At 45.3% G+C, this 24,220-nt stretch overlaps 1 protein-coding gene across 1 annotated transcript in view; it reads right to left on the minus strand.

Moving 5' to 3' along the window:
* Nucleotides 1-16,487: 16,487 nt before the first annotated feature.
* Nucleotides 16,488-24,220, minus strand: part of PDCD6IP (programmed cell death 6 interacting protein) — a 44,196-nt gene continuing 36,463 nt past the window's right edge. The window contains exons 16-18 of the mRNA XM_087824878.1: nucleotides 21,901-22,024; nucleotides 20,769-20,956; nucleotides 16,488-20,017 (exon numbers count right to left, since the gene is read on the minus strand). Coding sequence (XP_087681004.1) covers nucleotides 19,843-20,017; nucleotides 20,769-20,956; nucleotides 21,901-22,024 — 487 coding nt within the window. The 3' untranslated portion in view covers nucleotides 16,488-19,842. The remainder of the gene's footprint in view (nucleotides 20,018-20,768; nucleotides 20,957-21,900; nucleotides 22,025-24,220) is intronic.

Genomic DNA, 24,220 nt, shown 5'->3' on the forward strand with positions numbered 1-24,220 from the left:
CAGCGGCCCTCAGAATATGGAAGACAACCCCAGCTGACCTAGAGAACTTGCATCCTGGCCTCTTAGCTGCTGTGTGGCCTGGAGCAAGGGCCCAGTCTCCCAGGGCCTCAGCTTCTGTCACCCATGAAGTAGGGTGACAGACACCTGCCCAGTCTTTCTTGCAAATTATCAGGAAGATCAAATGAACATTTTTTTGTAATCATACATATTATAGAAACAAAAGGCATTATTTTTTCTTAATTTGGAGAAGGAAGAACAGTGCTTTGCTTTTGTTCAGATTTTCCCCCATGACCTCCTTTCATTTTTTACAAGACAATTTGACCCTTAGGAGATTTCTCCTGAGAAATTTCACTCATTCATTCATTCATTTAATCCATCAACAAAAATTTCCTGAGCACCTGCAGTGTGCCAAGACCCTCCGCTAGGTGCTGGGCATGAGAGTTGAATAAGACAGAGTCCCTGCCATGAAGACCATCACAGGCCAGTGGGAGAAAAGACACCAGGTGAGATGGGCTGCGACGGAGCAGGACAGGAGCACCAGAAACGCAGAGGAAAGGAGTGGTCAGTTCCATCAGGGCGACCAGAGAAGCCTGTCCCCACTTCATCAGCTGTTGGAGGCAAGGCCACTTACCATCCCGATCTGGACCTCAGAGGGCCCCTCACATGAAAAATGAGGAGTTTGAAGTAGACAAGCCCGAAGGCTCATAAACAAGTCCACCGTGTCCTGCTACCCAAAATCTTAATACAAAAAAATATATAGATAGATGTTTCAAAAGGTTCTAACCCGGCCAGCGTGGCTTGGCGGTTGAGCATCGACCTAGGATCCAGGAGATCTCGGTTCAATTCCTGATCAGGGCACATGCCCGGGTTTCCCGCTTACCCCCCAGCAGGGGGCGTGCAGGAGGCAGCCGATCAATGACTTTCTCTCATCATTGATGTTTCTTTCTCCCCCTCCCTTCCTCTCTCTGAAATCAAAAAAATTTTTTAAAGGTTCTAATCTTCAGGAGGTCTACATGCTCTAGTCAAATTGAGATACCACATAAAAATTCTCTCTCTCCCTCACGCACACACACACAGCCCCTTCACCACTCGCTCCAAGAGGAGCTGGCTCACAATTCCTAACCAGTCAGCATTTTATCTACCCCCCACTCTTTGATCACGGCTGAAAGGTACTGCAGGGGTTCTCTGGATGCAGCTGGAATACATTCAGGCTGTATCCGCGCCTGGCTCAAAGCCACTGAAGTTAATATGGGCGATATCACAGCTCGGGGAGGAGGTTCGGGACTCGGAGCTATTTATAGGCTTTTCAATATGCAGAGCCGGTGCTTTACAATTCCCATTAACCCCTCAGAGGTTTCTGCCGTCAGATTCATTCCCCAGCTCCCCCAGCATGCTGACCTTGATTAGCCCCATTTGACCATGCTCTCTTGGGTTTCGTTTCCCTGCACGTGTAAAACACTCGACATCTTCGTAGGCCTGCTCGATTTCCCTTGTACTTCTGAAGCCAGAAAAGTGAAAAAGAGTTTCTGAATGGTAAGAATCCTGAGCACCCTTCCCCAAAAAACCATGCAGAGCAAATAAACTCACACAGGGACTTGCAATTAGAAGACAGTATCCAGGATCCATGAATAAGCACGGTCTCTTACATATGTACATAAACGGAAATATACATCCCTTTTATAAGGATTTACTCAATCAACCCATTTTAAAAAGAGTATCTATGTGGCTTGAGTTCTAGTCATAGCTCTGCCACTGACTATCCATATGACCTTGGGCACAGCTTTCCACCTCTTTAGACCTAAGTTGCCTCTGCTGCAAAATAAAGAGGTTAAATCAGTGATTTTAAATGTTCTGAGCCCCATAATTCTTTCTTCAAATGATATTGTAGAGGTGCCTGATATATAAAAGAGATAGATGTTCCAATACGCCATGGAAATGCCCCAGTGGTCCCTGTGGGTCCCAAATCCTACCTGACCGGCCTCTCTCATCTTTGTCCCAGAGCCCCCAGGGCATCTCATGGAAGCCTCTGAGGTCCCTGGAGCCCAGGTTGAAACCCCTTGAACTGAGTGAGTTTTAAACCCCCACCAGATCCCAAGCTTTGTTATTCTCACTGCCAAGTTCTTGCCTCTATTAGCCCGACCATCACCGTAGGCTGTTCTGTGGTCTTCTACAGTTCAAACTTCTAACAACAAAAACTCAAAATGGTCACTTCAGTTCTCGCGCCCCACAGCCCTAGAGCATGGGTTAGAGACAACCAAGAGCACAGGCCCACTTCACAGGGGGATACTGTGGAGGGAGGAGATTGGACAAATGGCTCAAGGTCTACCAGGAAGGCACTGAGAAAATGATAATTAATCTTCCCTCCAGCCTCTCCTGTCGCTCTCTCTCCTCAAGAGAGCAGGAGGAAGCGAGAGGACCTACCAGTGAGGAAATGCCGTTGGGACTTCTCTCCTGCTAAGTGGCCTTGTTTGCAGGTTTCCCGAGGCTGCAGCCCAATCCTTAATGAGTTGGCAAGAAAAGATTTCTCAGCCCAGTCTGCTGCTCCTGCCAGAGTCAAAAAAAAAAAAAAAAAACCTGCTAAGTGGCATCTTTCTGCTCCAAAAGGGAGGGAGGGTCACGCTGGGCCTGCCGTGTTAGATGACGCCCAGCAGGCTGGGACCTGTGTGAACCTGAGCGTACCTTCCTGCCACCCGCACTCCCGGTAATTGGTCAGGTCTCTGCAAGCAGGTCCTGTTCCCTGTGCTAATGGCCTCACAGCCTGGCACCGCCAACGGCTCTGTGCACTTCGCCCAGTGCTGTCTGCACAGGCTCTCAGGGCTCCCCTCCACCATCAATTCAAAGTTCCTCTTGTCCACACAGACCCCAGGAGGGAGGCTGGAAGCCGCAGGCTGCATGCCGGGAGCCACCTACCTGTCCTATTAACATCTTGTCAGAACTGCTGCACGAGGGAGGGAGGGGTGGGGTTGGGGGCAGGGGGCAGAAAGTGGTCGCTACTTTCCTTCAGAAACCTTACACAACATGGGGACTGCTCATTCATTCATTTATTCTTTAGAAATTTACCGCGCACCCACTAGACACCAACCAAGATCTATATTAATAACAGACTCACAGTGGTGAGCAAAAGAAACACAGTCCCTGCTCTCTTAGATAGGGTTTCCATGCCGGTAGTGAAGCCACATTTGAATCAAGGAATCATATAGATGAAAGCTTAATTATGCTCTGCAAAAGCTGCTACAAAGTTCAGTGACAGAATATGTCCCACACTATAGGACAAGGGACCCAGACTGAGCCAGAAGCTGGGGGTTGGCCTCTTCAGGGTCCTTGGGGAATTCTTCTGCACATTCAACAATGCAATGCACCTGATGCAAAAAAAAACAAAAAGTAACAACAACTGGCAAAAAGGGAAAGGGAGGATTAGGAGCATTTTACAGGAAACGGGATATGCAAAGGCCCTGTGTTGAGAGGGAGCAGAGCCCAAGCAGAAAGGTAGATGGAGTCAGAGTCCCAGGAGAGCAGCAGCTTTCAGTACATGAAGACAACAGCAAATATAAAGATGAACATAGGATGCAGCCCACTGTCATCACTGTCATCACAGCCTGCATTCTAGCGTGGGCCTTTGACACTGTCACCCAAAGGCTGAGGGATGTGGTGATTTCAGGCAGGAATACGGGGTAGCAGAAGTCACACTCTAGGGGTCCTGGAACCTTTCCTTGTACCTCTGAGCATAACCATGTGTGCATGTGGGTACGCATGTGTGTATACGTACCACCCTCCTCCTCCACAGACCTGAGTCAGCTGAAAGGGAAGCTGAGAACTCTGAGGCTGGTTGCAGGTCAGTCCCCTGGGAAAGGAGCTAGTAGTGAGACCAGTGAGGTTCTAAGCAGTCACCCCTTTCTGTGGGACCTGCCATTGTGCCAGACAAGTGTAAGGAACAGGTCTTGTGAGTGTAGAGAAGGCTCATAAGGATGTGCCTGATGACAACTCTGGGAAAGCCAGGGCCCTGAGAGCTGGGATTTTAATCAGGCCGAGCCAGGACAGGACCCCAGGAGACCTGAAACACTCAAGTCTCCTGGATGAGCTGGGTGCCCTAGAGAGTGACATCTCCATCAATTTTGCCTCTGCAAGAGGCAATGGTACAATAATAGTCACAAAATTTTTTTCTTTACAAAAGGGAACCACGAATGTGGTCATGAAGTCTCTGTGGTAAAGGCTTCTTTTAGAAGGGGTAGGTAGAGAAGAGTTTTCACTCATTCACTCACCTCATCTTTATTGGGTATTTAGAATATTGGGGTCACTAGCATTATATTAGCTGTGCAGAATCCTCATTAAATCAAACACCAATAAAAACATGCCAACTGGACAAAATAAAACAACACGGATGAATTTCACAGACATCATGAGTGAAAAAAAGATAAGACACAAAAGAAACTCAAGAACAGGCCAAACTAGTCCAATGTGATGGAAGTTAAAACAGGGGAAGGGCACGAGAGACTCCTGGGGAGCCTGTCTTGATCTGATGGACAGAACTGTGCATCACCCAGAGATCCTGGCCTTTGACCCAGATGCAGGACCCAAATGGGACCCTGTTCCCTTCAGGGGAGGGGCGAGTGTGCTCCATGCAGGGAAAAGGCGCACACAGCTACCTGGCTAGGGGATGCTTCCCTAATGTGATGGGTATATCTATCTCAATTTTTTAAACCTATCTCCTATTTAACAGGAAAACACAAGGAGCACTCCCATTAAAGTCAGGAGCAAAACAAGAATGTCTACCATCACCCTAATTATTTAACAGGGTCCTGGAAATACTAACCCACACAATCAACAGTAAACAGAAATATAAAGTACAAAAAATTTTAAAATGGAGGTAAAGTTATCAGTATTTGTAGTTGGTTATCAACCAAGAAAAGTCCAAGAGAATTAAATGAAAATCTACTGCAAACAATAAAAAAATGTTGCAGGTTGGATGGAAACAAAATTAATATAAAGAATTTAATAGCAAGTTAGAAAGTATCATGGAAGAAAATATCTCATTTGTAATAATCAAAAAAGAATAAAATATATAGAAATAACCTAAGACGTGCAAAAATCTATGGAAGAAATTTTAAATTACCCCTGATGCACACAAAAAAGATTTACATTGATGGGAAGCTGTACAATATTCTTAAGTAGGAAATCCCTCACATGGAAAAAAACAAGCACAATTTTTTAAGAAAAGTCTTTTTTTAATAGCAATGTGAGAGGACTACCAGATATTAAGATGTTTCAATATTATACTAATTAAAATAATATGGTACCAACACAGGAAAGGGCAGAAAGATCAAAGGAACAGAGTTTATAGCCTCCAAAAAGATCCCTGAGTAAACATGAGTGAATTAAATAGATACACATTTAACATATGATAAAGATGATATTTGGAATCAGTAAGTAAAAAATTTTTTTCAAGAAAATAATGTTGGAAAAACTAAATAACCAGATAGCAGGGCTGCCAATTCCAATTTTTTTTTTTTTAATTCATTGTTGTTTTTTACGTTACATGTGGTGGGGTTTTTTTTTCGCTATGCAGGTGTTTTTTATTTCTGTTTTTGTTTTATGTCGTCAAATATACTGATCTCTTTGACTATGACTTCTGGGTTTGTATCCATCTTAGAAGTCTTGCCCATTTTAAGATTAAAACAATTCTCACATCTTCTACTAATACCTTATGACTTCACTCTTTTCGTACTTAAACCTTTGATCCATCTGGCCCTTCTTTTGATGAAAGACGTGAGGAAGGCCAAGTTTATTTCTCCTAGTGTGATTCTGCATCGAACCAACGTGTGTTCAGACAAGAAACATGATTCTTCCTCTGGTTCTAGGACAAGATCCTGCTCCCAGCTGCAGGGAATCCAGCAGCCTGCACTGGTCAAAGCCACACTCTTCAGTACCAATAACATGTGCAGGCCTGGCATTGCCTCCACCATAAAGGTCAAAGGCAGGCCACAGGCACATAGGACCCTGCTGTGCTTTTCACCCCAGAATCTCTCTGGTTTGTTCCTTTCTCAGAGCACCCTCGTTACTGGGATGAAATCCCTATGCTTACTGGAATTCACTCCTGACCAAGTTCACTGCCTGGCTAAGTCATTTTTCCAACCTGAACCCAGCCATTACCCCTGGGCTGCCTTGCCTCTCACACACACACACATTCCCCACCTACACCCCTTCCTCTGGGCCACCGGTACATGTCCCCAGATCCCTCCACACAACCATTACCAAAGCAGAGGCCACATTCCCCGTCATGCTGTTCACTGGTATCTTCCCTGCTGGACTCCGACAAACGTGTCTGCTGCTCCCGCTACCCCCCACCTAGTGCAGAAGGATACTGAAGACACGACTCCCCAGTGAACGAAGGTCTTCCAACCCCACGCCATTAGTATTTTTCTAATGCCAAGAATGGAAAAGTCATCAAGACACATGACTGACCAGAAGAATCACCCACTTGACCCCAGCACAAATTGCCAACCCAAGGAATCATGAGCTAAACGCGTTGCGTGTGTTTTTAAGTCACTAAGTTTTGGAATTGTTTGTTACACAGCAAAAGCGAATTGATAAAACTAGTTATTAAGTCGTTGCCATTCTTCCATATCAGTTAGTAACTATCCACTACACAATCCTCCACCACCAACAAATGGACCCCGGGACCACTCCACAACCCAGCAGTAAGAGTTACTGCTCAGTTCAGCAGGGCGTCCAGGGCCTGCTCTACTGCTGCAGCCTGGTCCATTCTGACTGACAGATGTTAATAACAGACCAGTTGTTAAATATTCTTCAAATACCTCTGCTCAAAGGGGAATGGCTAAGTCAGCTCTAGCATATCAGAATGTTATATTGTTGCTAAAAATAACTATGTGAACTGTCAGTCCATAAAACCATATCTATAAAATTCTTTTCATTGAAAAGAACAGATCACTACTAATTGAATGTACCCAATGTAATAACCTAAAAATGCCCATGTGCACGTTGACAAAGATGAGAACTGAAATTGTAGTACCAAGAGCTTGATGGTTTTGTTCTCCGTAATTATAGGTGCATAATGGGAGAAAGGCAACTCTAATCCTTCTAAGTAGAATGTATTTGGGAACTTGCCTTCTTGGAGCTGAGATATCTCAGAGCAATGCCCTGATCCACGACAGAATGCATTAAGAAAAATATTGTTTCCTATGGCCAAGATATCCCTAAATGCCTATTTCAATTTCTAACCTATTTTTAAAGTCTAAAAATTTGCAAAATGAAAACAAAATCAATGTGTTCTAGACTGGGTCATACTCATTTAAGTGAATATTTATTCACTTGTGAATAACTTTTCTTAGTCACCTCTCTCCCCCATCCCAACATGGAGAAGAGCCCTGTTTTGGCCAAATCAGCCCCCAAAATTTTTGCAATGCAAAATCTAGAGAATAAGTATGCCAGATCTTGCCAGCTTCTTGCCCAAGGTATACAGTCTTCCCTTCTTTATTAACAGGGCTCTGATTTTTTTTTTCAGGGTTGCAAGATGACCAGTTATACATACCCAGCTATGGCCATGTGACCACTTCCAGCCAATGCCATGAAAGTGGAAACCTACAGGATGGGTTTTCAAAGAAAGCCAATTGCTCTCCTGACATAAAGAAGCCACTCAGCCAGCACATGTCTTCTGCCTCTGGCCTGGGATGTAAACAGGGGGCCTAAAGGCTCACAGCTGTCCATGAAAATGGAGGCAGAAGCCCTGCGCCACGCAAGGCGGAGCAGGGAAGCAGGAGGAACCACTGAACCAGTGTGGAGCACTTTCTTATGGACGTCTTGTTTGGGGGGGAAAAAAGACCTCTTGCTTTCTTTTAGCCACTGTCATGAGGTTTCTCTAACACGCAACCAGACACAGCCCGGACTGATTTAGGAGGGGGAATGGGTCTGAGAGGTAAGAAGAAGGCAGGGAGGGTGTGGGCAGAGAGGCCAGGTCAACCCAGTCAGTAAAGAACTAGACGGAGTGGAGGGCACAAGAGGAGATTCAGCTGCAGAGCTGATCAGAGAAGCGGTTTGGGTGTTGGCGCAAGAGGACATCGAAGAAGCCGAGAGAGGAGCGGGGAAAGGGCCTCCGGAAGTCTTCCGATGGCTCATGAGTCAGACCCTTTAAGCTCTTCAACAGAGCCGCACGACGCATGGAATTCCTTCCCGATTACTTCTGGCTGCCGGGTTGTGCTTTTGAGTAGGTGGGGTGGGTCTCCGCGGTGACCGAGCCATGGGGAGCCCCAGGATTCACTGGGGTTATATAAGCGCCAATTGAGAGAAGTTCTGAATGACTAGTACGAGGGAGGCTGGAATGAAAAGAGCAGAGACAAGGCAGCAGGAGATGTGAGTTCAGGCCCCCATCCTTTCACCATTTTCCGTGGAGCCTTAAGCAAGTACTTGGCCACTTCAGGTCTAGCTTCAGGTCCGCCTCTGAGAAAGAAGGGAGGTAAACCAAAAGCGCCACAGGACTCCTCCAGCTCTGTGACTACAGTATCCCAAGAGCTACGGTAAGAGAGGTACATCCGGACTCATAGGAGGACGCCCCTCCCTCAGGTGGCTTTCCTCTTTGGCTTCGGTGGCAATAGATGGTGTGGAAAAGAGGGAGGTGTTCAAGAAAAAGGAAGCCCATCCGGATTCAACAAGCATCTGTGGGCCAGATGCTCCAAGTGGAGCACTGAGCTGAAGACAGCCGAGGGACACAGCCCAAGCACCTCAGCCAGACCCACAAGCCCTCCTCACCTGGCCCCGCCTGACTCGCTGGCCTGTTCCCCCTGCTCCCCACACACACTCTCTCTTCTGGCATCTTGAGCTACTCAGGTGTCCTCAGTCTCTAGTCACCCTTGATGCCTCCCTCTCTCCACTCCACCTATCCCCCTTCCCTCCTGCCGGGGATGCCTTCCCTTTTGATCTGGAAAACTCCTATTCATCCCTCAGTGCCCAAGCCAAGCATTTTGAGGAAAACAAAAACACCCCTGAGAACTTTCAGCAAATAGTTGGCCTAGTTGCCACCAGCAAGGCGTTGATGCTCCTATGGTGAAATAAATAATTTCATGGAATATCAACATCAGTTGAGAACTCCAACAAGACAACACCACCACTCCGAAATCATAGGTACACACAAAGCCAGAGATAAACACAAAAACACTGTGCAGGCACAGGAATGACCAGACACCCTGTCCCGAGGCTCAAATGAGTCCCTATTGCTTCTTTTCTAATGACATCTCCAATCCCACTCCATCCCTCCCACCTCCTAGATTAAAAGTGTTACGAGACGCCGTCACCAAACTGCCCCCCTTCCTCACAACACCAACCCAGAACAGGCTCCCACTTCCTCGCACTCAGATCATAGACCAGCCCAAATCCTCCGTGACGCCCTCAGGCCCTCTCACCCAGACCCTCCGGGCGCTCTGCCGTGTGCGCTCATGCAAGTTACAAACCCAACTTACCTACCTGTAGGTTCTGGGCGGCCTTCGGCGGGTGTAGTGAGCAGTCTCTCCCTCTCCGACTCGCCCCAATCCAGCAGAGCAAAACTTCTCTTGACGTATTTCTGCATCGCCCGTGCAAACTCCCAGCCTCCCTGGACCCTACAGGAGCCACACTCTGGGCCAACATTGCTTCCCCCCTATTGTACTTCTTGGTTAGAGTCTCTGCCCGTCTCCCACAGGACTGTTAATTCCCTGACGACAGGGGCCATGTCTTCCTCAGCAGCGAGCCGGTCCCTAGGATGTCTGGAGTAAATACCCCAAGGCCCCACACCAACGAGCAGCCGGGATAGGCCTCTGAGCATCTCAACAGCAAGCACCAACCCGTTCGAAACTCTTCCTCGCGGCCCACGTCTCAGGGGGACCCACAGAATGGGAATATCAGAAAGTTGCTTTTCATCAGCACTTCAGATACTGCTTCTCATTTCTGCCTGATGAGCGCTTCTTAAATCCGCACCGTTGCCATCCCTGTGGATCATCCACTGAGGCCACCTCTGTGACTTCCACATCCCCTGACGGTGCTGTGCCACTTAGTGAAGGCAGATGACTGCAACTGCAGGCAAATAACAGGAACACAAGTTAATGACTTGATACCATCGAAATCCTTCACCAGAGGGAGGACAGGAAGAGTCCTGAGGTTTCAGTCAGCTCCGTAAAACATCTGCAAACAGGAGCCTGTTTAACATGCGCAGTTAGCAGCTTTGGGAAGCAGCCTCTGGAGATGAGCGTGGCCTGAACTGTAGCCCTTTGTTTCCTTCTCAGCGTAAACGCCTCGGCGTGAAGGAGAGCTGCGGGGTCCCGGCTCAGGGGCCACCAGCACCCCCGCCCACAGGGCCGGCCACAGCAGCCCATCTTCGACGGTGTTCTGGAAGAAACTGCAGCTGCTCTCACCAAGGAAAATGCGATTTTTCTCAGCCTCACTGAATGTGAGCAAATGCTTTTTTTTTTAACTGGTCGAAAAGACAGGTGGTTGTTTTTTCCTCTCACTCTAAAGTAGTTCCCTGGGTGACAAGGGCAGTGCAAACATCGCTCACTTACCAGTTTAAAATGCAAACTTCACCCTGGCCGGTAGCTCAGTTGGTTAGAGCATCGTCCGGATAGGCCAAGGCTGTGGGTTCAATCCCCGGTCAGGGCACATACAAGAATCAACCAATGAGTAAGTGGAACAACAAATCGATGTTTCTCTCTCTCAAATTTATAAATTAAAAAAACACACACAAAACTTCACATTCTACTCCCGTTTCCTCACTCACTCCTGCAGCCTCAGCCCCCCCCTCCCAGTACCTGGCTCTCCTCAGAGAGGAATTGGGGTCACAGACAAATACACAGGAGCACCAGCGCCCAGCGTGGCTCTGAAAAAGAGAAGAAGAAGGAGCTTTTCTTGCCTCTTTTTTCCATAGCTGAGGGGAGGTTGAAATATAACAAAATGGCCCTCTTTTTTTTCCCCAGCAAAAATTCATTCTGCCAGCCACAGTAAGGGTTTGAAACCAGATGCCACCTCTCAATAGTTTAAGAAACATGTGACCTGAAGAATCACCTCAGTTTTGTCACCTATAAAGCGGGGTTCTTTGATCTGACCCCAACATCAAAGGGACAGTATAAGAAACATTTGTGCAATATCTTTAAATCGCTTGTGGTTTCTCAGAGGGGAAAAAAAAAATGGGATGTGAGGTGAGACTATAAATAAGTGTAGGCATGTCCCAAAGCGAACGGGACAAGTTCTTAGACCACACGCTGAGACTGACCTCGCAGCTGGGATTCCAGGGCGGCCCGGCTGAGGGGGCGGAGGCAGGAGCCCCGCAGAGCCCTGCGCCCGGCCTGCCCTGGAATCGGGGACACGCCTAGCTCCTGAAGGTCGTCGGTCACAGCACTGATGGCCTCCGTGGAGTCAGAGAAGGGTCTGTCCTCGGACCCGCCACCCCTGCCGCTGCCTCCAGCCTCCAGCATCATCCCCCCCCAGCCTGCCAGCAGCTCCCTGCCATCACTGCACCAACACCGTCCCTCATCGCCCGCCACTCCCACCATCCCCCCCACAACTGCACCCCCCACCCCCACCGACACAGGATGGTTTGAAAACTAGCTCCATACCCAGAGGGCAAGAGAGACCAAAGAAAGAGCCCGGCCACTCCAGACTGGCCGGGGGCAGGCTTCGCAAGCAAGGGAACTTACTTAAGAGGTTTGTCTTGGGCGGTCACAAGCCAAGTAGATCTCCACACCACCCACCACAATCTTAAAGCCTATACGGAGGCCTCGGCGAGGCTCAGTCCCGTATTCCGCACAGGACTCCCTCCAGGCTGCGTCCTCGAGCCTGCCTCCCACTGTGGGAACCGTGGGCGGACGCACACTCCAAGCACAAGGGGCGGCGAGGGGCCTCCAGGGGCCGGGGCCCAGCTCCTCCAAGACCAACCAGCAGTCACAGCCCTCAGCGGCTTCCCCCAATACATCACCATCACTGCTCCCCTCCCATCCCGTTCTCGCCGCAACACGCTGAGGAAACAGGGTCCAGGGACAGGGGACCACTGGTCTCGACTGTCTAGTAGACTTAAGTTTGTCATCAGTGAACATTTTACAAGTTGTCTGGGGTAATAACAATAAAAGCTCAGACTTTTGAGAGCTTCCTGTGTGCCAGGGACCAGGCTAAATGCTCTTCCTGAATTAACTCGTAATAGCCTCGTGCAGAAAGTGCCGTGGCTGCACCTATTTTAAATCTGGGGAAGCTGGAGCACAGGGGGTCTGCGTAATTAGCTTCGAGTCTTGCAGCCATTAAGTGTCCGACCTGGGACTCAGCCCAGGCCATCCTGAGCCCTCGCTCTTGACCGCTTTGCGACACGGCCAGCTCACAAGATAAATCTGCGACACTTTAATGAAGAACATTTATTAAGGTCACCAGGGTATTGGCGTACCAGGACCCTGAAGCGAAGCAGGATGCTCAGCTACTAATAACTGCCTGCCCCGTGGACACCACATGCTCAAGGAACAACGCTATGACCCTCAATGACAATAGCCAGGAACGGTGCTAACTGTGTCCACACGCTGCTGTCTGAATTCTCACAACAATCTCATGAGGTAGGTAATACAATGCCCGTTTTATATATGAGGAAACTGAGGCTCAGAGAAGGTCTACAACTTGCCTGATGGTCATGCAGTAGACGTAGCTGAAAAGACCCCACGCAGAGCAGTCACATTTATCCGACGTGGGCCAAGCGTCCTGTGAGGCATTCGTGCATGAATGAAGGAATGAGTGAACGAAAGACAGGAGAGCGAGACAGAAAGGGAAAAGGAAGGGAGGGGGAGGGGAAGGGAAGGGAAGGGAATGAGGGGAGGGGAGGGGAGGGGAGGGGAGGGGAGGGGAGGGGAGGGGAGGGGAGGGGAGGGGAGGGGAGGGGAGGGGAGGGGAGGGGAGGGGAGGGGAGGGGAGGGCTGTGTTGATCATAATTAAAATTGCAAAAACAACAGCAACAATCTTAAAAGGTCAGAGCAGCAGAGAGGGTAACAAATGTTACTTTGAGAGCCCTGGGGGAGGCCTGAACACAGAGCTGGGTGCCCAGAGGTCGCGACCCCACCCTCGCAGCCCCGTCCCTGCACTTCCCTCTGCCTGACCTACTTCCCGGCAGGGAGGGTTTGCGGACGTGCCTGGGTTTGATGCTGACTTGTAAAAGTGGCTGCTGCCTTTTGCAATTAGACGCTGGAAGACCTCTGTTCTGAGTCCTGAAATACATACAGCGGCCTAAGTGCTGAAGTGTGGCCCGAGCACAAGGAACGCGAGAAACTGCTCCCATTAAAATCAGCCCTGGGGGCAACCGCTGCAGCACCAAGTGAAGGCCTGGCTAGGTCCTGGGTTATCCCGGATCGGGGCCTTGCTCTCCCCGACACCCTCCTGGCCTGGCCCGGCCCCCTCCCACTCTCAAGCACACCTTCTTCTAACAGCCTTGCGTGCAGAGAAACCCCTCGGCTGTGTGCCTGCCCGAATGGAGGGTCTGCTCCTACCAGAGTGACAAATCGAGTTTGCTCTCCGCTCTGTTTGGGGGTGAAGGGGGGACGGGCAACATGCTGTGGGCGCTAAGCGTTCTCCTCTCACGCCTGAGAGGCTCGCTTTTTTGTTTCACAGCAGCCTCCTGGATTCACAGGGCAAGGATGCGCCAGCGCTCGGCGGGGGATCAGGTGCAGAGCCTCCTCGCGGGCCCCAATTACGTTGCTAACAGTAAAGAAGAAAACTTGAACCAGTTTTAGAAGGAAAGTGAGGGGGGAGGAGAAAAAGCCCCGCTGCGCTCCTTGAAAACATTCGTTGGGAAAGGGCGCCCTCTCGTGGTCGAACTGGAACCTGCCGCCCTTACCCAGAAGTTGTATTAACTTTTTGCGCCGTGAACCCCATTGGCAATCAGGTGAAGCCTGTGTATTTCACAGAGAGCGGCAATTATATTAGATTTATTTATCCAGTTATTAAACAAATGGGGGCCATCCTGATATAAGCACTTCGTTAACGGTAAATAACAAGACCTAGGGACAGGTCTAATTAACCATCAGGCAAAGTCGTGAGGAGCATAAACGACATTTTGAGGAATTAGTAGAAACTGTAATGAGATATGCACATAACTAGGATTTCTAGGGATGACAAAGTCATAGGTTCTGGTAATACCGCCAAGGTCAGCACTTGGCCTTTTGTTGTCTTTTATAATTAAAGGAAATTCCATGTTTTAGTTAGAGGCTGGTAAACACACGGCTCCAGTCTTCCTCCACTAGGACATGGGTCTCCCGAATTCCACCCGCGGACCCTGCGTTGACGCAGCCCAGCTGTTCTAGTCTAGCTTATCCACTCATCCAGCAGTTTCTCCCCATGAGGCAAGGGGGTTGCCGATTTTGTAGTATTTCCATGGGGGAGGGGGGTGCTATTGTTATCTCCAGGTATGTGAGAACTGGGGAACCTGAATGAAATTCAACACATTTAATGTAACTGAAACAACACAGTCGAAAAATCAGGAGCACTAGCTTCTGTCCCATCCTGGCTGAACGTGCCAGAAATGGAGGCGAGTTTCAGCAGGAGGAAGCACAGATAAGCCTGAGGTCATACAAGGTCCAGCGCCCCAGCAACTCCTCCCAAGTGCAGGGCAAGTTTGCCTGTGCGAACGGTAACTGAGCCCCTCCAGGGGCCAGCCCCTCAGGCATCTCCCATCCCCAAGGACTGTCACCTGCTCGCCAGGGGGATTCCCACGGGGACAGCAGGCACGTCCTGCTCAGAACCTCACAGCCGGGGCCCAGGCCAGGCTCGTTCTAACCGACCAGAGGCCACTGCAGATGGGTAGGGGGCAGTTCCACGAGGCAGGGAACTGACCAGGCTGTCGCTGCGGCTGAGGCCACACGACCCGCCAGCATCGTAGTTTACGCAGAGGCCTTGCCGTGGTCCGGCACGTATCCTGTGCAGCCGGTCTCGCCAGCACCTGCTCCCTCAAGGTTCCGACCTTGACACGGGTGTTGAGCGAGAAGGGTGGACGGAGCTGCATTGCAAGGGCAGGGGCTTGGGGGGCTCCGATTACCAGGACGGAGCCTGTGCGTGGTCAGTCTGGTGTCCTGCGTGTTGTCCCCCTGCCCCTGCTGACGGCCTCCGACAGGCCCCCCCTGGAGAGCGGCTCCTACCGTCTCAGTCACCCCCCGCACGGCGCCTGAGCGCCCGCAAGGGCTTTCATCCGCAAGGCAGATGCCGCAGCAGCAATGCAGGCCCGTGCCAGGGAGAGCACCAACACGGCACTGCCATCCGGCCGCGCGCGATGTGCATGGCATGAACCACCTTCGCTGTGCCAGGCATGGCCCACGCGCGGTGGCTGCGAACTGAAGCTGACCAACCCACGCACACAAGCAACACCCATTCGTTTCTCTACTGGAGTCATTTGTTTCTGACTCTAAAGCCCATCCCACGGGGAGAGAGAGAACTCACTCGTGACTGGTCCCCCCACAAATACCCAAGGCTGTGCCAGGTCCAGAGTCACCATTTCACGCTGCCCAGCCTCACGGTCCCTTCAGCTATGGAAGCCCCAGGTCGGGAGTGTGACACCTTCCCTCTATACCAAAAAGCTATTCCCTCGGAGAGGTCACTTCCTTCAAACCCTGACCGGGAGTCCAGCTCCTGCTCCCCTGCCCAGCAACCACCACCGGGGCAGGAACATGCTAAGGGTCTAGCTAACCCGGCCGGAGCTGAACACGGGGAGAGGCATGGAGAACTCCCTCCCGCAAATTCCCATCTTAATATAATACCCACCTTCAAACCAGTCGTCATTCCTAGCTCAATGGGACTCTTTCCTGGAATATAAATTCCTTGAGGATCGATGTTTCTCGCTCACATCTGTATCTCTCTCCCTCTCTCCCTCTTTTCTCTCTCTCCTCCTCCTTTCTCTCTAAAAGCAATAAAAACATATATTTGGGTGAAGATTCAAAAAAAAAGCTTTAACTATGCCCAATTTTTATATATTTAAAATATACATAACAGGGATTCGGGCTCGTTCATTCCTGGAGCTAGCTTGTTCACCTTGAACAAACCTGAAAGGCATACAAAATCAACACATTTCCGGATATATCGTGTATTCTGAGCTACATAATAAAACAGCTGCATCTGACCTTAGCGCATGGGGCAACTGGGAAGAAAAACGTTTTAAAAGATAAACACATTTCACCACCACCCCTCCACTGATCAACTGAGTAACGTAATCTTGCCAAACATTTCCAAAATTTAACCCAGAAAATGACACTTGAAGAAATTACCCATCTGAAAGAACGGGGGCAAGTCATCATGAAAAACATGCTCCATCCATGGTAAGTCACAGGGTTGGCAGCTATTAGGAAAACATTTAAACATTGACTTCCCTTTATGGTCTCACGCATTTAGTCAAAGCGGGTATTTTTTTTATTTCCCAGCCCAACATTTGTTAAAGAAATTATAGAAACTATAGAACTGAAGGATAAGCACTTTAAATAAGAATTCATACTCCAAGGAAGTAAGAATCTTTCAACTTTTATTTCCAGGATACATTCATCTGGAACCTCTTTGTTGCTTTACAATTTCCCCCTAAGAGAAATGAATACAATAAAAATATAATCCAACTACCAGCAATGTTTGTAACCAGAAAAGAATCTAAAATCTCTGGTGTGGTAATATAGGATTTTTTTAAAAATATAAACTTCATACCAGAAATAAAGCCTGAATATTCTCTTTTTCTTTAAAAATAGAATTTTTCCTTCTTTGTTCTTCCATGTAAATCTTATAATCACCATTTAGTTCTAAAGTCTACTTTTAAACTAGTAATTATAACGCTATAGCACTGTTTTCTTCCCTACTTTGTATCCTGTACTGTGAATCAACTAAGAATTGCAGCTTAAAAAAAAAAAAAAAGAGATGCCACTAGGTTAATAGCAAGATTCTTCAAGATACACTGATTTTAAAAAATCCCATTAGCAGACTAAAACCTACTTAACAAGTTGCACTGTACAAAGCACTTTTGCCAACTGTAAAGCTCTCATGGAAAACTTTTTACAAAATCTGTGTTGGACTAGAAAAGCTGCTGACTGGGTAGAAGGTCAGGGACAGAGGGCTGTGAAATCTCGTTCTTTGTTCTGTAACTATTCCGATTTGGGGAGGGGGAGATTATAAATTGCAAAGTGGGGGATACGGGTACGCGGACAGCTCACAAAGACTGGTTTGCAGTGATCTATGAGTAACTTTCCTAACAGAATAAAGGGCAAGGGGCAGAGCAGCCCAACACTTTACTCCAGGCTGGACAGTCAGACAATCTGTCCACAACTAGGAAGAGGGGTTAGCGTTCACCCCACTTCTGAGCAACTCTACGCGCAGAACTGCATCAGTTAAAGTCTAATCCATTTTATATCAGCATTACAAAGTCCAACGCAAATGGACCGGGAACACTTCCCTTTCTGTAGGTTCGGAGAGAATCAAAAAGCCCAATTATAAACACAGGTTCAGCATACCCGAACCAGAGTGACGCTCTCCTACCTCTAAAACAACAGCATTATCCAGAACAGCTCTTGGGGCTATTTTGTGGAATACTGGAAGTTAAGCAAAGGATTTAAAAGTTTGATAAAAATAAGCCCAGTGAAGGCTTCATTCTTGTTTGCTACAATGCAAAATGGACGTAAGAAACTCGTCTTTCCACGAGCCATAATGAAACTCGACAGGCCGAGCACAGGCCCGGCAGCGGAGGCCTGCAGAAACGTGGTCACCTGCACCTCGGCACGGTGGCCAGAAGCATCCCCGATTATCTGAACTCTACAGGACAAGTGAACGGACAAGGGGGAGCGGGTCTGGGCTGCTGCATAGAAAGGCTTTGCCGAGTGGAGCGCGGCAGGCATGCCGGAAGAGGCCGTCGCCGGGGCCGTGGAGCCTCCGCCCCTAGGCCTTCTGTGCGAGCTTCCCGGGGCGCTCTGGGAGCGGGCCTCGCTTAGCACGGGATGTGGGCTAATTGCCTTATAACTTCTCTTTTGGCCTTTGGATGCACTTGCTCTTTTCTTTAGCACCATCTTTCCCCAAGAGAATATTCAGGCCAATTTTGTTGGTTTTTTTCTGCATTAGTAAGTTATAAACTAGCAATTTGGAATACCCCTCTCACAGAGTATCTTATGTTAGTATAGGATACTTTGAATAATATGAATGTAGAACTTAAATGTCATTTACACAAGAGTCAAACAAGCCCATGTCATACTTTGATGATTCCACATTAATAAAACTTAGCTTTGATATGTAAAAAACTATTTTTTGCCAAGGTTTTAAATATCGGACTTTAAACCAATTGCAATATTCCACGTAAAGGTCATTTATATTGTAGTAACATGTTATATTGTAGCCTTCATGTTTTCTACGTACAACAAAGTAAGATTCTTTTTAAATATACACATATTTTAAAACCAATTCACTCGCTTTTACAATCACACCTTCAGTCCAACATTTAAAATATAAACCCAAACTGTCAAAGAAAACAACAGTGGACCAAGTGACAGTATCATTTAAATGAAACAATAATGCAAGAAAATGTTGGCATTAAAACTTAAAAAATAAACATAAAGCAAGTCATTGGAAAACTGCTCATATGCCTGACGTGTTCAGAAATGAACCTCACACAGAACAGATCCCAGTGTGATATCAAACAATTCATTCCTTTCTCGTTTTCTCATTCCATGAAGCACATCTCACTATCTTTACTGAGGTTTATACAGTGATTAGTTATCCTAACAGCAGAGATTAATATTAAATACACAGCCTATTCCAGAAAAGGCAGATGCTCCCGACAACTGTTTTGTGTGCTCCCTGAATTATAAAATAGTCCGATCTTTAGGAGTATAAAAATGAAAGGGCTTCAATCTATTCACATACACTGTGCGTTAAACGTTACTAAGTTAAGACAGTAAGGCGAAAAAAAGAACGGTACAGTAAATTTCCTTTAAACAATCCCATTATATTAGACAGTACTGTCAATAATGTATTTTAAACAGTTATAAAAAAATGATAATTACCAGAATTTGTACCAATTTCTTGGAGAAACTAATAAAACATTAAATATACATATTTATTTGTATATTTCTTTGAAGAATCTTTGGTACCAATTGTGTTCCTTCCACATTATAGGACTTTTCAAAATAAATTTCAAAATTAATATACTAATCAGCATATGAAAGATAAACTATGATACTATTCTTTTGGTTTTTCTATAAAATGTACTTGAACCTATTAACCTGCACTAATCATGCACTTAAACACAGTACCTGTTTAACTCACGTACATATAAAATGAGACTAATACCAGAAAGAAATTAGACAGTAATGAGAATCAATGACAAAACATAACAATAACTGTTCTTAAGTAATTTATTTTTAAATTATAAGATTACAATGCTTTGATTATGCAAAAAAGCATAATGGAAATTAAACCAAATCAGTAAACCAAAAGAGAAAACTTGGTTTTCTTTTAATATCAGTACTTAAACCATCACGATAAGTGTCTGATGTCCCAATCACATCTTATGTAGATATAAGCATAATTGTTTCAAAGGTTTCACTTGTGGGTTTAATTTCTCATTTTTTACTTTCATGAACTGTGATATAATTTATTTCAAATCCTATTATATCTAGTGTTTATACTGCAATAGCAGCAAATCTCACATGTGCAATCAAATGTGGAACTGGGGCACAGCTTTTAGTTTTTAGCCGCAGACAGAAATTATGCACTGCATTCAGTACAGTAGAGTACATTATATTAACCAGAGCGTGGAGCTTAGTACACTTATTGCAGGACTGGCATTTCTTTCCCTTTGAACTGAACCAGCTGAGCTTCTGAGCTGACATTTTACTGCTGTGGATAATAAGGCTGCTGTGGGGGCTGAGGAAAAGGGTATGAAGGCTGCTGGGTTCCTGGGAATGGAGCCTGTCCAGGACTCTGATGATACACTGCTGGATATGGCATATTATACTGGCCATATGCATAAGGATTGTAGCCCATGGGCATGGGCATTTGGCAATACCTGATGGGAAGAAGAAAACAAAAGAGTTGGATTGATAAATCAAATATGAAAAAAATGAAACATATTACAATTATTCTAAAACCAGTTTTTTCAAGAAAGCCGTTTATCTTCATTTCTCAGTCTATTAGAGAATAGTGGAGAAGGGAAAAACCACAGCTATGTAAGATACCTGTTAGAGAAAAGTGTTCCTAATCCTGTTATGAACTGAAATGAAAAAACATCAAGTTCACTGGAATGTACATAAATTTATGTTTATAAAGAATGGATTTACTAAGTTTGAAGCACACTTTAAAAATAGTCAAATGTCTTGATAATTTTTAAGATTAACAAATTATCACAAAGAAAGCTGATCTTTAAAGTACATTCCATAATTACATAAATTTCTGCTCAACAGTTTATCAAATGCAAATGTAAAAAAGGCTGTTATCAAGTCCTGGTCATGCTAAGCTCAGAAAAGGCACCTATTACCTAAAGAAACAAGATCAAGGAAATACATTCTGAATTCCATACAGAAGAGATATATTTAATATAAACCCAACATGTAAAACCTAAAGTCATAAATATGCTTGGGAAATGGCTATTCAACTACTCAAATGTGACTATAGCATTATTTTATTTCTGTACAAGCTGACAATGTAGCTTATTCACTTACAGCACGTCCATTCAGAGAAGCGACAACCCTGTTTTTAAAAGGTTAACCAGAGCTAGAACATTAGCCAGTTCACTGGGATAAACACAATTTCAGCCTTACCCGGGATATCCTGGATAGGTGGGATAGGGGGGTCCCTGGGCCTGTGGAAGGGGAGCTGAGCCAGGAGTCTGTGATGGCGCAGGTGCAGTAATCCCAGTCCCTGCTGGAGCTGAAGCAGTAGCAGGAGGAGCTCGATTTGCTGGAAGCACAGGAGGTGGAGGCCGGGCTGGGGGCTGAGGCTTACTAGGCTGTAACAAAAAGTCAGCATTAACTACAAAATGTTTCATGTTTCCCTCAAATTACTATCAATTAAAATAAATGAGGGCATATGAGAAACTCTAGAATCCAACCAGATACACTTCTAATTCCCATTCTTAAATGCTGGCTTATTACTCTAGAAATTATCATAGTTGAGGAATAATTCTCCAATTTGTGGATCCTCTGTAGCTACTGCTCATTTCCTGATGCCTAATATTTAATCATTTATGGCGCATTGCTGCTCCCACCACTGGTTAGACATCTGAGGTGGGAGGAAGGAGCAGGTCATGTACAGTCTATGACTGTAATCTCATCCTGGCCCGTACATTTATGTAAGTTTTCAAATACCAGAACACTTAAACGAATAGCATAAGAAACATGTAAGTTCTAATACTCTCCTACATAATCACAATACCAGTTCACCCTAATTAACTTATTCCCTAGTATCATCACGTATGCACTCCACATTTAAGTTTCCCTATTTATCACCAAAAAAAGCTCTTACAGGTATTTTTATGAACCAAGATCCAATCAAGATTCACGTATTGCACTATTATCTTTCCTCTCTTTTAATCTAAAACATGCCCTGTGTCTATTTTTTTTTCTTTCTATAACATTCACTTTTAGAAACAACCAAGCCAGGTGTCTCGCAAAATGTCCCATTTCTAGATTTTTCCAATTGTTTCCTAAAGGCACAATTTAACTTCTTGTTTCATCACTATATTTGCTATAAACTGAAAGTTGGTTCTAAAGACTTGATTAGATTCAAGTTAAAGATTTTTTTTGCAAGAATTCTTCATATTGCAAAACATCAGGTTGGTCACATGATCAAAGTGGTGCCACCAGATTTCTCCAATGTAAAGTCTGTTTACCCTGTACCACAAGTGAGCTGTCACTACTATAAACTCCACTGTAAAAATGTTTGCTTACTGACCGCAATCGTTCTTGGCGCTGGAGTTGGAGGAGTGGGAGCATGTCCCCCTGCTGGAGAGGACTGATACGCAGGTGTAGGAATTGAAGGAGCGCTAGGTTCTCTGGCAATGCTTTGTTGCAAGTCCCTTATTAAAGACAAAAGTGTTAGAAATTAACACAATAAAAGAAAACCCTACACATATAAAATACCAAGTGTTTTTCTTTTCTTCATTTCTCCCTATTATTTAATAAAATGAAGTTAGTTCTCATTCTACTTCTGAAGCCCAGGAAAAAAGGTAAACTTTTTCAGAGATCACAGGTACAATTAAAGTCAGGAACATGCCAAACTGGGCAAGTGGTCCTAAAAGACCGCCCACTCTTAATACAAGGTCATCCTCTACATGAGAATCTCCTAACATAATAACCAGAAAATTACAACTGCTCATAGTCACCTCAGTAATATTTTAATCACTGTATTATATCAGTGTTTATAGAAACCCAAACAACCGGTAAGAAAGCTAACCTACTCAAACCATTCTATAAATTTCTTAACACTTTCTAAAGATATTCAAAAAAATATGGCACTGAGATATTTCATGTTAAAAGATACCTCAAAATCTATTACTAAGATAAATTCATAAAAGATATAATGGAGCCCAGCCAGGCATGGCTCAGAGGTTGAGCATCAACCTAGGATCCAGGAGATTGCGGTTCGATTCCCCGTCAGGACACATGCCCAGGTTTCGGGCTCCACCCCCAGCAGGGGGCATGCAGGAGGCAGCTGATCAATGACTCTCTCTCATCATTGATGTTTCCCATCTCTCTCTCCCTCTCCCTTCCTCTCTCTGAATCAATAAAGATTTTTTTCTTTTAAAAAAGATACAATTGAAAAGACCATTGAAATACAGTATTAAAAACCAGGAAAAATATTTTAAAATCCCCTTTAACAGTAAATTGAAATCCATCCCAAAATCTCACTAAATAGAACATAAATGCTGCAAGTAGAAATTACACATCAGATCACTAAGATTTAGTGTGGGGAGAGGGAAAATACCTCCTTCATAATTTTTGCATTGATTATATTTTGAAATGATACTACTTTGGATATACTGGGTTAAACAAAATGTATTACTGAAATTTATTTTGCCTGTTTCTTTTAGCTTGTAGCTACTAGGAATTTTAAATTTTAAATTTTACATGTGACCACACAATATTTCAACACACCGATAAAGCTTTATTCATTTTACCAGCCCCAGACATCTGATGTTTCTATTCTTTTATTACTACAGCTGTTTTAGAACATTCATGTCCACACTATTTACAACAGCCCAAAACTAAAAACTACTCAAATACTCATTAGTACAGATAAACTTGTGGTATAGTCATACAATAAAATATGTACAGAAACATCATACAGATGAATCTCACAAATATAATGTTGATTGAAAGCCAACATATGATCCCATTTATATACAGTACAAAAACAGGAGAGACTAGTCTATACTCTCACCATCAAAACAGGGGTGGCCAGAGGGGCGCTGGGTGATGACTAGGTGGTAGCACGAGCTGTGCTTCTGGGGTACAGAAAAGGGCTCACAGCATTGCTGTATTCAGTTTGTGAAAATTCAACAAGATATACATCTAGATACACTTTTCATGTGTTTTTAGTTCATATTCAATAAAAATGTTTTAAAGAATTTAGGTCCTGAGAATAGTGATTTTAACAAAATAAACCCTCAAATTTTTATTAGGAATATCGAGCCTACTTTGCCATCATTACTCCTCTTGCAATCAATGAGCTGAAATCACTTGACAAGTTTATGCCGGTGTCAGAACTGATTTTGTTTATAGTATAAATATAAAAATGCACATGCAAATAGTAAAAAACCTAATTTTCAAACAAGATTTGAAATATGAAATATCTGAAAAAGAGAGTATCTGCAATTTTCTTCCTAAGCCATGAACTTCTATTAAATGCCATAAAATTCTAAAGAAAGTAATGTTAGCCCATTTTACACTAGAGATTTAAATGGAGAAACCAACAGTCTAACTAGAAAGTCAACTATCATGACCAAAAAAGTGATTTAAACCAAAGGTTGGCAAAATTCTTTGTGTAAAGGGCCAGTGTTTTAGGTTTTGCAGGATACAGGGTGTATCTGTACAATTACTCAATGCTGCTGTTTTCAGTACAAAATCAACCACAGACAATATGGAAATGAAGAGAGTGGCTATGTTCCAATAAAACTTTACTTACAAAACTAAGCAGCAGATTAGGCTTGGCCTGAGTTGCCAGTTTGCCAACCTCCAAATTAAACTTAGAAATCTTTTTTTCAGCCTTTTTC

Source organism: Miniopterus natalensis, chromosome 15 (genome assembly GCF_054644295.1).
Source record: "Miniopterus natalensis isolate mMinNat1 chromosome 15, mMinNat1.hap1, whole genome shotgun sequence".
Taxonomy (NCBI): domain Eukaryota; kingdom Metazoa; phylum Chordata; class Mammalia; order Chiroptera; family Miniopteridae; genus Miniopterus; species Miniopterus natalensis.